Genomic DNA, 16,033 nt, shown 5'->3' with positions numbered 1-16,033 from the left:
CTTTTGGGGGATGTGGCTAACTTATCCAGTTAGAATTGTAATCATGTAGGTAGAACAAGCTCTAGCATAGTTACAGATACAGCAGCAAAGACATGCTTTAAGGATGCCAACACCAAGAAGACACTTCTGAGACTAACCTGTGTTTGCAAGACACTGATCAATTCATCTTTTTCTTCCAGGGACAGGCGAAAGTTTTCTTCTAAATGTGCCTTGGCTTGTCGATCTAAATGAGCAGCCTACATGCAATCAAGTTATATAAACTAATATTATAATGCTGATGATGGGTAAAATTACATATAGCAAGGAGTTGTGGGCTCGCAGCTTGGTTCAGAATAGCCTCATCTACATAACTCAAATATATGATTATTTTTTGGTTCTTTTTTTAAAATGAAAAGTATGCTTACGCCTTCTCTTGTTTTTAAAGCAAAATATGGAATTATTTTTTCTATCACATGGCTTAAACTTGTACTGTTCACATGTGAATGTCATACAGGAGACTGTTAATGACAAATGTCTCATAATTCTGTTCTGGAAAGGTTGAACTGTTTCTAGGAACAAGTATAGTGTAATTTTCAATCAGTAAAAAATTATGAAAAAAAAAAGTTTTTTATTTCAATTGCTGCAGTATTTTTTAAAGTTGGATAGTAACATATATTGCACATGAAACCAAACTGGCAAGAGATAATATACTGATTACATAGTTGAGCTTGATGAGGCCAAACTGAACAAGGCTACTCAATTCAAATTAGATAGCAACAGACATATACATACATACATACATGTAGATGCTCACCACAGCGTAGACAGGAAATTTTGCATATCTCACCTGATTGGCTGTGCTCATTTTGACAAGCTAAAGAGTTAGCATAGCAAGTAAATATTATACAAATAAACACATGCATGTAGATTATTGTTAGAAGAGAATAGACAAAGAGAAGTACAGAAGAAGGAAACTGAAAATATAAATTAATAATCAAATCTGGTTGTTAATATCATGTAATACTTAACAGTTGCAATACCTATAAATGGAGCATATTTTAAGAGAGTTTCATTATATGACTGGCTGTTGATGTTGTACATATTAAAGTACAATATTGAATTGCCAAGCAGTGTGCCCTCTAAGCCAATTTGACGTGCCACTGACGTACACAATTTTTAGTGGCACACCAATCTTTGGTGTTCCCCTATCTCTTACTATGTGGTGCCTCACAAGAAATGCCAGTTTTTATCATTTTAACTCACAACAACAGAATTTGCCTATCATTAGAGGGCACACTGTTGCCAAGTGCTGATGAATCAATCTCAATTTTGTTTTCATCATGTTTTGCCACTGTGTGATATGTACTTGTACAATGTAACTACACACTGTAGTTTCACCTGCATGTACAGAACTTGGTAGTCTTAAAAGATTTGTTTGTTGTGTACACCTCTGTCATCACTCATAATATTTGGCTCATGGTTACAGGAATGCAAACAACAACAAATATTTTAGTCTAAGGACTAAAGTGATTTTACAAATTTCAGCATGCATACCATTAGTAGAATATTAGGGGCCATATTATTATTAGGGGTCATGTAAGAAAACTGACTACAAAATAAACAGCACCATCTACCATGGAGTGAACAGTTTGCAGTTAAAAGCTTTTAGCATATTAAAATATGTATAGGTTAAAATACCACTCTAAATTATGTCAAATGAGAATTCACATATATTCTATGTCCTTACTCAGATAACTTCAGGTGAAACCAAGTGAGATGTTATATTTACTCTACATTGTCAATAAAACAAAAACCATAAAATACAAAAAAATGTAAAGAAGTGATAGAGTAAAACAGCATGCAAATATTGTAAGCGTGTATAGAACTATTTACCTCTCTGAGCTCTGAGATTCTTCTAAGTGCTTTATCCTGTGTTTGTGTCATGATACCCTAGGGAGAGAAAGACAAGATAATATAACAGATTAGAAAGGTTACACAGAGTACAGTACACATCAACCCACACATCCTGTGTCTGTGTCATGATACCCTAGGATAGAAAGACAAAATGAAATAACAGATGAATACCATTAGACAATTTACAGAACACATCAACCCACACATAAAATGTCAAACGGTTACAAATCTATTGCAAACTAGGATTCTTCTGACCTTCAACCCTTTCATGACTAGAGACGAGTTTTAAATAATATGGGGACCCAATTTATATGAATATTTTCATAATTACAATAATATTACTTTATTAGGAAGTAACATTTCTTTAATTCCAGTCTAAAATGAAGTTGATATATGCCAAAAACTTACATAAAACAAGAATTTTGTCCAAACAATTTTGGCAGGAATGTTTTCAGTATGGAAGGGGTTAAAGTTTAAGTTTGTATTTCCTACAGTATTCATACTAAGAAGATGGCTGTTTAGAGAAAAGAAAACTATGTTTAATACTGTTGGGAATAATATTATCAATGTCACATTAAAAACCCATTTTTTAATTAAAAATCATGAATACTGTTGCTTTGAAAGGAATATTTGATAAAGAAATAATGACATCCTCACAAATGTATGATTATTTAAAAAATTCACTTTTGATTATTTAAAATTAATTATTAATTTTTGATACTTGGCCTGAGTGCATCTCTGGTATTTGACTACACTGTGTTTGTTCCTGGCAGAATTTATGCATATATTATTTGATCAGTGGAATTAATTTTATATTATTTTTAATATGGGTTACATTTATTAATTGCCTCTAATCTAATAATTTGTGATGTGTTTGGTTACCCTCTACCTACAATAAAGACAGGGGAAATAACAATTTTTTTCTAGTAGATTTAGTATTACATGTACTACATCACATGATTAAGTTTCAAATACATCAATTTCTAGTAGACTTAGTATTGCATGTACTACATAACATGATCAAATACATCAATTTCTAGTAGATTTAGTATTACATGTACTACATCACATGATCAAATACATCAATTTCTAGTAGATTTAGTATTACATGTACTACATCACATGATCAAATACATCAATTTCTAGTAGATTTAGTATTACATGTACTACATCACATGATCAAATACATCAATTTCTAGTAGATTTAGTATTACATGTACTACATCACATGATCAAATACATCAATTTCTAGTAGATTTAGTATTACATGTACTACATCACATGATCAAATACATCAATTTCTAAATGAAGTAGATGTTCTAATAGATCAAATGAATGTATAGTTCTGTCATTTCATTACAACATTACAGTAGTAGAATAGAAATTGATACATAACATCATTACACTAATGACGTCCGAGTGATTCAGATGAAAGCTGTGCAGTCACTTCAAAAACTAGATTCCAATAAGGTAATTTCACTATTACTAATATTATAGTAATTATACATTCAAATTCATTTTGTCCTCTGATAAAATTATTAACAATCAGAATAACAACAATAATGATTCAAACTTGTCTCATGTATGGAATAATAAATTATATATTATCATACACATAAATCCCTCATATTACATATAACATGCAGGTGACAAATCAATCAAACACATTTATCACATAGATTCAGCAGCTTGGTTTCATGATATAATAGAAAGTTTATTTTATGACAAGCAGGAAATGTTACCTTGTCCAAATATTTCATCTAGACTTGACTGACTTCAGTGGACTGAATGTGACCATGTGACATCATTACCATGTGCCGAAAGTTCATTGAAAGAGTCAATCGAGTCTAGACAACACAGTAACATTTCCTGCTTGTTCTATATAGTTATAACATGTCTGGATCCAGTATACAGTAATTTTCAGAGGCACCAGTGTAGTTCAACAGGTAGACTGTTCCATATTTGTGGGCCATAAAATAGTATCTAGTCATGCTAATCATGTTAATATGAAGGTTTGTACAACCCATAACACCAAAGTAAAGCATTTTCTGTATTTACCACAATCGTTCATAGCATACACATCAAGTGTCAATTGAAAGTATACTGTTTCATTCACTAATTGACCACATTAGAAAGGCCACATGCTAGGCGTACAAATAAACCAATTGAAACAGTATTTTTTTTACACTTGATGTCAATGCTGTAAAGGAGTGTAGCACATAGAGGAAGTGCTTTACTTCAGTGTTACTCGTTGTAATATGATTAACTACCATGCAGCCAGTCTAGATTGTCAACATGTATCATGATAAATTACTATATTATAATAAATGATTGCATTTGGGTTTATGGCTAATAATTTTTGACTAATGAGATTTATAGTGTACAGATATGATGGAAATTGTTAGGAATATAAACAACATTCTGTTCTCAAAGAATGATAAATATGACAGCAGTGTTTGCTTTCCTTTAATACATCTCTACATTTTTCACTTGGTTGAACACACTAAAACCTCTTTTAGCCAACCTAATCTAGTAGAATATTAATGTATTCGAAGGCATAAAAACTTGTATTCCATGGAGAGAAACTAGGAGAATATTCAAACAGTTTTCTGAATTACTATAAAAACTCATATTCTGGTATTGTTTACACAGATGATGTCACAATAGGGGTGCCCTATCATTTTAAAATACATGCACTAATTATGTCATTGAATTGTTCATGTAATATGCCTGTATACAGGTTTGAGTATGCTTCAGTACATTGAACATTAAGCCATTTTTGCTTTTTAGATATGCAGCATAAATCACCCCCCCCCCCCAAAAAAAAAAAAATTATGTATATATATATATAGGAAGTCAGTGGTAAGATTTGTCCGTAGTACAGTGCTCGATACGTCTGCACGCAGAGCGGAGTATATGTTGAGGGTAGAAGAAAATCAAGTCGGGTTTTTCGTCTCTACAAGCCTGTTTCGTGAGTAAATCACTCGTCAGGAGATGTTGATGTACATCAACATCTCCTGACGAGTGATTTACTCACGAAACAGGCTTGTAGAGACGAAAAACCCGACTTGATTTTCTTCTACCCTCAACATATATATATATATATATATATATATATATATATATATATATATATATATATATATATATATATATATATATATATATATATATATATATATATATATATATATATATATATATATATATATATATATATATATATATAAACTGTATAATATGCCTGTATACAGGTTTGAGTATGCTTCAGTACATTGAACATTAAGCCATTTTTGCTTTTTAGATATGCAGCATAAATCACCCCCCCCCCCAAAAAAAAAAAAAAAAATTATGTATATATATATATATATATATATATATATATATATATATATATATATATATATATATATATATATATATATATATATATATATATATATATATATATATATATATATATATATATATATATATATATATATATATATATATATATATATATATATATATAGGAAGTCAGTGGTAAGATTTGTCCGTAGTACAGTGCTCGATACGTCTGCACGCAGAGCGGAGTATATGTTGAGGGTAGAAGAAAATCAAGTCGGGTTTTTCGTCTCTACAAGCCTGTTTCGTGAGTAAATCACTCGTCAGGAGATGTTGATGTACTCAAATCACCCCCCCCCCCCCCCAGCCATAAATAAAGAAATAAAAAAAAAGATTAAGAATTAACAAAATTAATTTTTTGAATTTTAATACAATATGTTTATATATATATATATATATATATATATATATATATATATATATATATATATATATATATATATATATATATATATATATATATATATATATATATATATATATATATATATATATATATATATATATATATATATGTTGAGGGTAGAAGAAAATCAAGTCGGGTTTTTCGTCTCTACAAGCCTGTTTCGTGAGTAAATCACTCGTCAGGAGATGTTGATGTACATCAACATCTCCTGACGAGTGATTTACTCACGAAACAGGCTTGTAGAGACGAAAAACCCGACTTGATTTTCTTCTACCCTCAACATATATATATATATATATATATATATATATATATATATATATATATATATATATATATATATATATATATATATATATATATATATATATATATATAAACATATTGTATTAAAATTCAAAAAATTAATTTTGTTAATTCTTAATCTTTTTTTTTATTTCTTTATTTATGGCTGGGGGGGGGGGGTGATTTGAGTCTAAAACTCAGTTTGTGCCCCTTTCTGTTCACAAAAGACTATTTCATATTTCTACAACAATTGTTGTAAATATTGATTTTAGTAAATGTTGTTACTAAAATAGTGATTCTTGTGCATTCTCATTTTCTGATTTTTGCGAGTTAATAAAATGCATAAATTGTTGTCTTAATAATATTTCACAAATAACGTTGAAGAGTAAATGCATGCATAAAATCAAAATAATAATAACATGTAGGTCAAATCACTACCACAGCTATATTGTAGCTGAGTTTGCAGGCTTTGAAATAATGTAGGTTCAGAGTAACGAAAATAGTAACTGTGACACTTATGTGAAATGGATTTGATGGTGGCTGTAGTATGTACCATGTCTGCCCACAACCGTTCTGTGTATAAAACTGAATTTTATCAGAATACATTTCATGTTGGTTCATTTATAGTCACTAATGAATTTTTTTAATCATTATCAATCTTGCTGTCATTATAAATAAATTCTCACATGTGTACACTTAGCTTTAGTATTGTAATAATCTTTAGGAACTAATTATATGTGGTCTGTAAAGGTTTTATCATCCGGTAATATTTTAGAAAACATTATTTTGCTTCTTTTTGGAGAAAATAAGTCTAATAATTTGTGTAACTAACCTTATTTGGGCAAAGTGTGTCTGGTAATATATAGCAAATTACTGTACCAATGCGAGGGCACTGTTGCCCATTGATTATAAAGGGAGGTGATGTGGATGTGACGCAGGGTACATGTTTATGATAATACATATTTCTACTCAAGCCTGTCATTTCCCTAGAGAGCTTGTGGGGGCAAAGACAGAAATCTATTTTCCATAATATGTATGCCCTCGCATACAGTGTGTAAAATGCACACACACAGAGAGGTTTAATTACATGATTTAATATACCTTCAGATGTAGAAAATTAAGATTATGTCAATACATACTTTATACATTATGTAAAATGTTCCATTACAGCTATTGCAGCTTTTAATTTATGTAATACTAAACAGGAATTTTGACTTTTTGTTTCACTTCTGTTAGCATATATCAAAATACAGCATGAGTCTTACTATCATGGAATACTTGTTTGAATGTTTTATACTTCTTTGTTGTTAGTTTGTCAGTGTTCTTTCAATTTTTCAATGAAAAGATCTGATATATATACACAGAACATTTTTAGTAGGCTTACTCTGTACCTATACATTTGGAAGGATGTGAAAATACAGATAATGTAAACTTGATAATTTCTGTTCCCAGTGAAACTGAAAGTAAAAACACTCAAATGTGAAATAAAACTAAAATGTGACTTTTACCTTAATTTTTTCATTCTCCTTCTGTAAATCCTTGTAAGCAGAAACAACCTAGTGAGACAAACAAAATAACAGTGTGGAATTAAAATCACACATTTTGACAGTTGCATACCAAAATTAGTTAACCCTTTACATTTTTGAAATGTATATGCACACTATGCGCAGTAAGACTTCCCGAGGGCCCTCACACCTAAAATCACAAGAGACAAACAATGAGAGAAAGTGGCTCCACACAAGGAATATTAAACTTCTGTGTGGGCGATCGAGATGTGTTTTTCTTTTGTTTTATATGTGTCTGTTCTGTTTGGCTGATGATGTAATAAAATAGCCATGGCAATGCAAAGCCACATTTTTATGTCTTTCAAACTTGACAACGGTGATCCTTTGTTACTAACATTTCAAACCCTGAGTGTGGTTTCTTCAACAGTCACTTACTAATTCTCAGTTTCGAAAGCTGCCCTACTGGTGACATAATAGAGAAAGTGAACAAACTAAAGAAAAAAAGAACTTTTAGTTATAGGAATACCACAAATATAGATTGGGTGATTTGGTGAGTAAGGGGACTTGAAGGAAGTCTTTCTACTCATGCTAACTCTTTGATAAAATTGTTGAGAATTGTTCATACCAGCTACAGAAACTATGTATATATACTATGTGTACGAAAACAATAAAACCATCAATACTGTGTAAATCGTTTTAAAAACCTGGACTAACTATTTTTGACTTGTAAATACCAATATTTCAATGATTTCAAATTTCAGTCATTTCAAATAAAATGAGAACTCACTTCAAGACATTTCCTTTTGTATCTGTTCATTCTACCTTCTACTTTACGGAATCTCTGGTAGATTTCTTCCTTGGAGAATGCATCTAGACCAATGGCTGGTTCATCTATTTCACTTTCAGTGTCAGATGGTTGGTACATTCTCTGTGGTGTCTCATACTGAGGGAAGAATGGACTATCACTCATAGTTGACGACTGGGAATCACTTCGTGTCCGATAACTAGGCACTGGTGTACTGGGAGCTGACCATGGCATAGCCTCATCTGTAGTATGGCCCTGTAGTAACATAGAAATACGATCAAAGTATTAATATTCATAGTGTGCTTTCCCATACTTTTCTCAAAGCAATTTGCAATTATTACCCCTATTACGGGCTTCTAATGCCACAACAACTCTTTATACTTTCCTTGACTACCAAGCATCTCGCGACTCAACTTGGCTGAACAAAGAAAATACTGGGGAATAATATGATCTGAGAATTACATTTTTGTTTTAACAATCTCACCTGTTCTGAATGGTGTTCAGAGTTTTCAACCATAGCTGCAGGATGTTCAGCTGGTGTTGGAGCTGAAGCAGCAGCATTTTCACTTGTTGCTGACACTATAGTTGCAGCATTCTCAACTTGTGCACCAGCTGGACTAGCATCTCCAGCAGCAGCTAACTGGCCTTGGTGTTCTGATGATGTGACAACATTTTGTGGAGTCTTGGGCTGCTGTTGGTTTGCAACTTTGTCTTTTTCTGACTTTACAGGAGTAGTCTGCAATTAACCCAAAAAAAATTTAATTTGTCTCCTAACGAAAAATGCTTTCCCCCAGAAAATTGTGCTAATTATCGTGACTTTAATAAGTACAATGTTGCTATGACTCAATAACCCTTTGTTGGAGTGTAGGAAACATTATTATAAAATCTTTGTATTAAAGACAAAGAAATTTGTAAAGTGCATATTACATACATGTACTGTAATATAATAGTAAAGTCTGAAATATGATACTGTCAAACCAGAGTGACTATAGAGCTTTAAAATTAATTAGGTGGCACAATATTTTTTAAGTATCACACATCGTTTTTTTGTTACGAATTACACACCAAAATTATAGACACTGATAGTGCACACACACATAATGTTACATTTTATCTTACTGTGAACACAACCACACAGTTTTGTGTTTGTCTCATGCATTAGTGATGTTGATTTGTATTTCCAGTGAGATGACATGCATAATTTTATGTCTATGCATGTTATCAGTGTCTGTGTTTTGTTTTATTTAACTTAAAAATGTGTGAGACGTAAAAAAAATTGTACTGCCTAACTGAAACTCTATAGTCACTCTGGTTTTGTAGTATTCATTCTAATTTGAAAGACATGTTCACATTGACATCTTCCTCTGGGTTTATCTTTGTGCTGGCAGACACACTTTGAATAAATAACACTGTAACAGCCTTTCATAAAATCATTATTTATATGTCATCTGTTACTTATGAATCACGCTAACCACAAATTGTATACATGTACATAATGTATTACTAACTAGTCTAATATTTGTTACACAGACAGCCTGCGCTGCATGTCACGATGTGGTCAACTGAGATAAAGATGAGACTCATAACTTTTAACTATTGCAGAGTAATATCAAACCCTACTGTCCTACACACATCAGGGGTATTGCTACAGATAAAAACTCCTGGCATGAACTCCTGAACGCCCATGTCAGATTAGGATTCAAGTTAGGTGAGAAACTGTTGTCTGGCAGAGTTATTAAAAAAGTTGGTCCTGAAGAAAGAATGATCCTATTGAATCCTATTATGGATCCATTGATAAGATAGTAGTAATACAAGGACCTGGGATTGTATCATGGGTCTTTAAACCCCAAATGTTTGAATCCAATGGTCTTGGATTAAAAGTATCATATCATTGCGTTTCTTTGGCTCAGGGACCAACTTTCTCTATACATGCTATAGCTATTTCACACAACTGTTTTTCATGCCCAAACCCTCATCCTACTGGTGTTGGCTTTATTGAACAATAAAGCTAGCATAAAGATAACCAAGTATCCAGGAATTATTGTATCTCAATGTGTTCAATATCACAAACTTAACTCTCAAAATTATTCAAACAAATTGACACATAATATCACCAATCTGAAAAGTGCCATTTTTACAAAACTGAATGGATAAGGAAAGAGAGAGTTTTAATTCAGTTTCCTTAAAAAGTTGGGTCAAAATCTGTATGTGTAAAGCCAGCACAACAGGACTAGTGGACTTAGAACCCAGCATAGCTGAGTGACATTCTCGTATTTGACCTTTACCGCAAAGATACAATCACGTTAAGTATGGTTCTATTTTTAAGGGGAACGGCACTCATTGATCTAGGCTTTGATCTTCAGACACAATACTACTTCTATTTCAGGCAGCAAGAATGTATCATGGCATTACTTACATGGGCTCTTCTACTATTAACAGAATCCCTTGGGGGTCTTCCATCACTAGGGGATGATGTAAAAGCTTTACCAAGTGGTGACTGCAATGGAATGAAGTGTGGTAGGTTACAGATGTTACAGGAACTACAAGTATTGCATAGAAGGCAGACATATTAGTATTCTATGCATAGTGCGACTATGTCAACACTGGAGTGAGGCCATGTGAACAAACACATGGAAATGAATGTTATTATGAATGACATGCATACTTATAAGGCAAAATTACCATAGTGATGCAGCTCACATTACCTGATCTGACCTATATCTTGTCAACCATGCATGTTTTAAAATATTGTGAAAATACCATTAGGATTTTTTGAATAACATAAAAATAGAAATAATGGTGTAATGCATGGGGTATGCCAGTTGAAACTTTTACCACACTCCCCCTTTCTGTTACCGGGGTTCCCCAACATTAGCAAAAACACTGAAACATACTACTCTACTAGTGATACTCTAATCTTTACATAATGAGAACCCAGGTATCGTCATAAATGTATAACTTTATGATTTTATACAAGCTAGACATTGTTCTTAGCCCATTACAATCTGACAGACCCCAGAGAATTACTACATTTATTATTCATCAATTTGATATACACGATTCACCCCCAGTACATGTGTTGCAGATGTGTCCTCAACCCAAGACAAATATATATTGAGTTCAAACAATTCATTTGAGAAAAAAACATTGTTGGTCGTTCTTGCTGACAGACTTGATTCTGACCGCTGTTCAAGACTGACACTGTTAGAATTGATTTTCGGCAAGCAGCGACAGTTTTAATATTATTAGTCATGTTAGTACTAGCATTGGTTTAGTTACGTTGCTGGTGTTAGTTGGTTTGGTCAGTATACTACAATACACGTATTAATTTGTGTTTCTAGAAATTATCGTAGGGAGTAACGGGTGGGAGCGGGTACAGAAAGTATTTTGCAAAATTACTTTGGACATTATTTGTAATGAATGGAATGTCAGCTGCTCAGGTGTGTGTGAACATAAATAATTCATATCCCATCAGTACAGTAGTATATGTATGTAGCATTATTCAATATCGAGCCCGCATCGAAGGGACACAGCGTTCGGAAGGGCACACATTAGCGAGTTCAGGATAAATCCATCGTAAAATACTAATCAGTGACATCTCTTCACCGTACGACATGCCATTTGACGTCATAACGTCACGATTCACGCAAACACATAAAAACCGACGTAAAAATAATTTTTAAAAGCTCACTTATTCATACACGTCAAACACACCCCTATCGACAGTCCTCTGTCAACCCATTTACACTTACCTGCTCGGGGATATTCCTCGGTGGCGGTGGTCTCACTGGAGACTTTTCACTGTCCTCCAACTTTTGCTTCAATTTTTTGAACATACTGACCGAAAAATTGCTTTCGCGGACAATTTTCTGTCGAGTATCAGATGGACGCCATCTTGGATGCTTTTTAATTTTAAGCCCCTTAGATTTGTCAACATTTTTATGGCTACCCTACACTACTCTCTGTAGACTGTGCTTTGACTTTGTAACCAGAATAACTCCAATTTTGTGATTTACACTACAAATATTAAGTATTATGATTCTTTTGTGATACATTCAAACATGAAGGAATACTTTGCAAAACCTATTACATGCAGCCATATCATTTATGATTGCAAACATAGGAAATAAATATTAATCAAAAACAGAGTGCGCATGATCCTACACGTGGCTGCTGCAGGGTCAGAGTTGAAATTAACATCATCCCACTCGTGCGCCGTGACAAATATTGAGTGATGCTACCAGTATATCGTGTGGATATAGAGAATCGTAGAAAATAACCATATGTCACACTTCGTGAGAAAAAAAACACAGACACGTGACGTAGATCTGGTGATGATACTGTGACAATGACTCCAGCATGCATCTATCAATCAATCTATCTATCTATCTATCTATCTATCTATCTATCTATCTATCTATCTATCTGTCTGTCTGTCTGTCTGTCTACCTACCTATCTATCTGTATGGATTTATTACATCAAATATATTGCTTTAGACATGATACTCTATATACAAAACATATTAGACATACATATGCTATATACATGTAATATATATAGAGAGAGGAAGTAGAGTAGAGCAAAGTATATTTTATTTGACACACACACACATATATGTGTGTGTGTGTGTGTATATATATAATATAATATGTAGACGAACAGGCATATGTATAACACTGCAACAACGAATGTAAGCTTGGTTCCCACAATACACGATGCAGAGCATTTCATAGCAGATACATGATGTGTACTAATAAAAAATAAAAGAAATGTCTTTACGTTAGTAAACTCTATTCGATCAATAAAAGACCAATTTTCTGTAGATTGGTTAGTTTCATTGATTGAGGATTGAGTTAGTGATTAATAATTAAGTAGACGAATAAATTAATTAATTAACTACGTACTACATAATTAAACTGACTGATCGACAACCGACAGAGTAGCTTATAAACAGATCCGAAAGGTAGGTTTAGCTGAATCTGTGTTCAGATATTAAAGATGACTGGAGGAGGGTAGGAAGAGAGAGAAAGAGAGAGAGAGAGAGAGAGAGAGAGAGAGAGAGAGAGAGAGAGAGAGAGAGAGAGAGAGAGAGAGAGAGAGAGAGAGAGAGAGAGAGAGAGAGAGAGAGGGAGGGAGAGATAGAGAGAGAGAGAGAGAGAGAGATTGACATGCAGACAGACAGACAGACAGACAGACAGACAGACAGACAGACAGACAGACAGACAGACAGACAGACAGACAGACAGACAGGAAGGGAGGGTAAACTGGCGCCTGACTATCTAGAAAGTGGAATTTGTAGAAATATACTACATTTACCTACCATACATTCAATTATGAGACAGTCAATAGCCAAGCGAATGTATGTGTCTGCCAAAATATATCTGTATAATAAGTTAAAGTGTAGGCAATAAGTAATATAGCCATACATTTGAGAGACCTCTTTCACAAAACTCACATCTATTTGTAAAGAAATCTATCATTGTTATGTATGGGACGCTGAAGTTGATTTCCACTGTTAGTTTAATGTACATCTCTGAAGTGGAGCGGGGGTGGGGGTACGGTTAATCACAGCCTTTGAGGTAATATTTCACAGCTTTGAAAACTAAAGTTAATGTCACAATGAAAATGGGCCCGTAACATTGGTATAGTGACATTACTATTGCAGATATACATGTAGTAATTTAAGTCACTAGTACGTACGTTAAAGAACTTTAGATGGTCGCATACCGACTAGCGTATAATAGAAACTGAAATCTGATGAGATGTGGTGATTTCAATTATTTCTTTCTTTCTTTCTTTCTTTCTTTCTTTCTTTCTTTCTTTCTTTCTTTCTTTCTTTCTTTCTTTCTTTCTTTCTTTCTTTCTTTCTGTCTGTCTGTCTGTCTGTCTGTCTGTCTGTCTGTCTGTCTGTCTGTCTGTCTGTCTGTCTGTCTGTCTGTCTGTCTGTCTGTCTGTCTGTCTGTCTTTCTTTCTTTCTTTCTTTCTTTCTTTCTGTCTTTCTGTCTTTCTTTCTTTCTTTCTATTTTATTTATTTAATACAGATAATATATCCCTGAGGATTATTAAAGGCACAGTAAAATGAAACAATTTGAAAGAACAAATATAGAGATAATTAAGCTACACTACAAAAACCTACTCACTAATAATAAAGCATAGACTAAAATAAGATAAAAAGAGTACATTTCAGATATTGTTGTTGTGTGTATGAGTTGATGTGTTCAATAGTATTGTTTACTGAATATGGCCTAGAGCTATGGAAATATTTTTTATTAATCATGATTTCTTTGAACTTGTAATCTTCTGGAAGTGTATTAAAATTGTTTATTGCTTTAATTTCGCATTAAAAAAAAGTTCTCTTCTGTGTCTATTATGTAGGGGACATTGGTTTAGGAAGTGTTTTTCGTCTTTTACAAGTAATGTGTCACTAGCTGCAATACTTGTAACTTTGTTTTTGTTTTAATACAATACTTTTTTATTCTTGTTTATGTTTTATTTGTTGTGACTAAACATTATTCGTTTTACTTTTCAATTTATTCTTACGGGGTTTGCAAAGAAAAACTAACTGGGACTAGGTTGTATACATGTTCCGTATACGGCCCGTTAGCGGAGGCCTCGAGGGCCGAGAGCGACTGAGCGGAACCGCTACTGTGTACGTACTGCATCTAATCCTGTGTCACAACATATACCCAGGGTCGCGGTGATCCTATCTATCGAAAAATAGAAATGCAAATATTTCCATTTCATTCGGTAATCGACACGACTTATATTTAATTTCTTTCAGAGTGGTTTCTGCAAATTTGATACGAAACAAAACAAAGAAAATAACTTATGGTACTATTGAGGGCGGGTTATTAAATTAGACACAAATACTATAGCGATTGAGAACGAGGCTCACATCATCCGGGCACTTCCCTACTTTCATGGCGGAACTCAGTAAGAAAGTTGAGCATGTTTACGGCCGTACATGGGCGAATTAGATTATTTTGCCAGTGACGTGATAATTGTTGTATATTTTAGTTGATACCGGAGATTCGGAAATTTCATATATATCATACGGACTTCCATAGATGGCGTAAACTTGGCGGGATTTCCATATTTTAGGCTCATGTTGTGGTCTATCTGCACAGCATACTACACGTCTAGCCCTTGATGATAAGACATTTTTGATACAGTTGCTTTCGTTTGTTCACAGTCTAACATTGATGTTCGTAGGAGCTATATAACAAAATGAGCACACCAACCAGTGGAAGAAAACGGACTGGAGGCCGTACGTACACGGCTGAAGGCGAAGCGCTATCACACATAGCGAGAGAGGTAAGAGTTTGACATGATGACATTCGTTCAAGTGTTTGTGTTGTGGCAAATGTCGTCGACTGAGTGTTACATTCCTGGCATAATATTCAAAATTTTTGACTGCAAATACGACGAACGATTGACATTGGCTGCTGTCACTAGTTTGGTTGTAGAGATATTGCCCCTTCTGAATTATGGGCCCTTTCAAAAAAACAGTCCTACCCATCTGTGCGTGCACTGAAAGTTCTCCATGCACGTATCAAGTTACACTCCAGCCAAACTAATAAAATGGAGCACACACCCTTTCGATGGCCTCCGTCATCAAGCCTTTATTATATTCTACAAAATATACAATGCATGTACTGTGACACCCATGTTTCTGAATTTATTGCTGCACTATCAAAGCTAGTATAGTGATTATGTAGTTAAAAGTGAAGTTGTGCCCAGTTAAACTTACA

General features: G+C 33.5%; 3 protein-coding genes across 6 annotated transcripts in view; 1 reads left to right on the top strand and 2 right to left on the bottom strand.

Annotated features, from left to right (window-relative positions):
• Positions 1-8,392, bottom strand: part of LOC144434152 (uncharacterized) — a 32,151-nt gene extending 23,759 nt beyond the window's left edge. The window contains exons 1-4 of the mRNA XM_078122607.1: positions 8,264-8,392; positions 7,480-7,527; positions 1,873-1,929; positions 138-236 (exon numbers count right to left, since the gene is read on the bottom strand). Of these exons, the coding sequence (XP_077978733.1) occupies positions 138-236; positions 1,873-1,929; positions 7,480-7,527; positions 8,264-8,293 (234 nt within the window). The 5' untranslated portion in view covers positions 8,294-8,392. The remainder of the gene's footprint in view (positions 1-137; positions 237-1,872; positions 1,930-7,479; positions 7,528-8,263) is intronic.
• Positions 8,393-8,519: 127 nt separating this feature from the next.
• Positions 8,520-12,164, bottom strand: LOC144434151 (uncharacterized). Its single transcript, XM_078122606.1, has 4 exons — positions 12,034-12,164; positions 10,698-10,778; positions 8,744-9,017; positions 8,520-8,536 (listed from the first exon to the last, which is right to left on the bottom strand). The coding sequence occupies exons 1-4, from the start codon at positions 12,115-12,117 to the stop codon at positions 8,520-8,522; spliced, it is 456 nt and encodes a 151-aa protein (XP_077978732.1). The 5' UTR covers positions 12,118-12,164.
• A 3,045-nt stretch (positions 12,165-15,209) lies between these two features.
• Positions 15,210-16,033, top strand: part of LOC144434612 (leucine-rich repeat flightless-interacting protein 2-like) — a 37,061-nt gene continuing 36,237 nt past the window's right edge. For 3 of the 4 annotated variants that reach the window (XM_078123089.1, XM_078123088.1, XM_078123086.1), the window contains exon 1: positions 15,210-15,596. In XM_078123089.1, the coding sequence (XP_077979215.1) occupies positions 15,510-15,596 (87 nt within the window). In that variant the 5' untranslated portion in view covers positions 15,210-15,509. The remainder of the gene's footprint in view (positions 15,597-16,033) is intronic. The other variant, XM_078123087.1, reaches the window with a different exon arrangement.

Source organism: Glandiceps talaboti, chromosome 4, assembly GCF_964340395.1.
Source record: "Glandiceps talaboti chromosome 4, keGlaTala1.1, whole genome shotgun sequence".
Taxonomy (NCBI): domain Eukaryota; kingdom Metazoa; phylum Hemichordata; class Enteropneusta; family Spengelidae; genus Glandiceps; species Glandiceps talaboti.
This window is presented reverse-complemented; position numbering and strand designations above follow the sequence as displayed.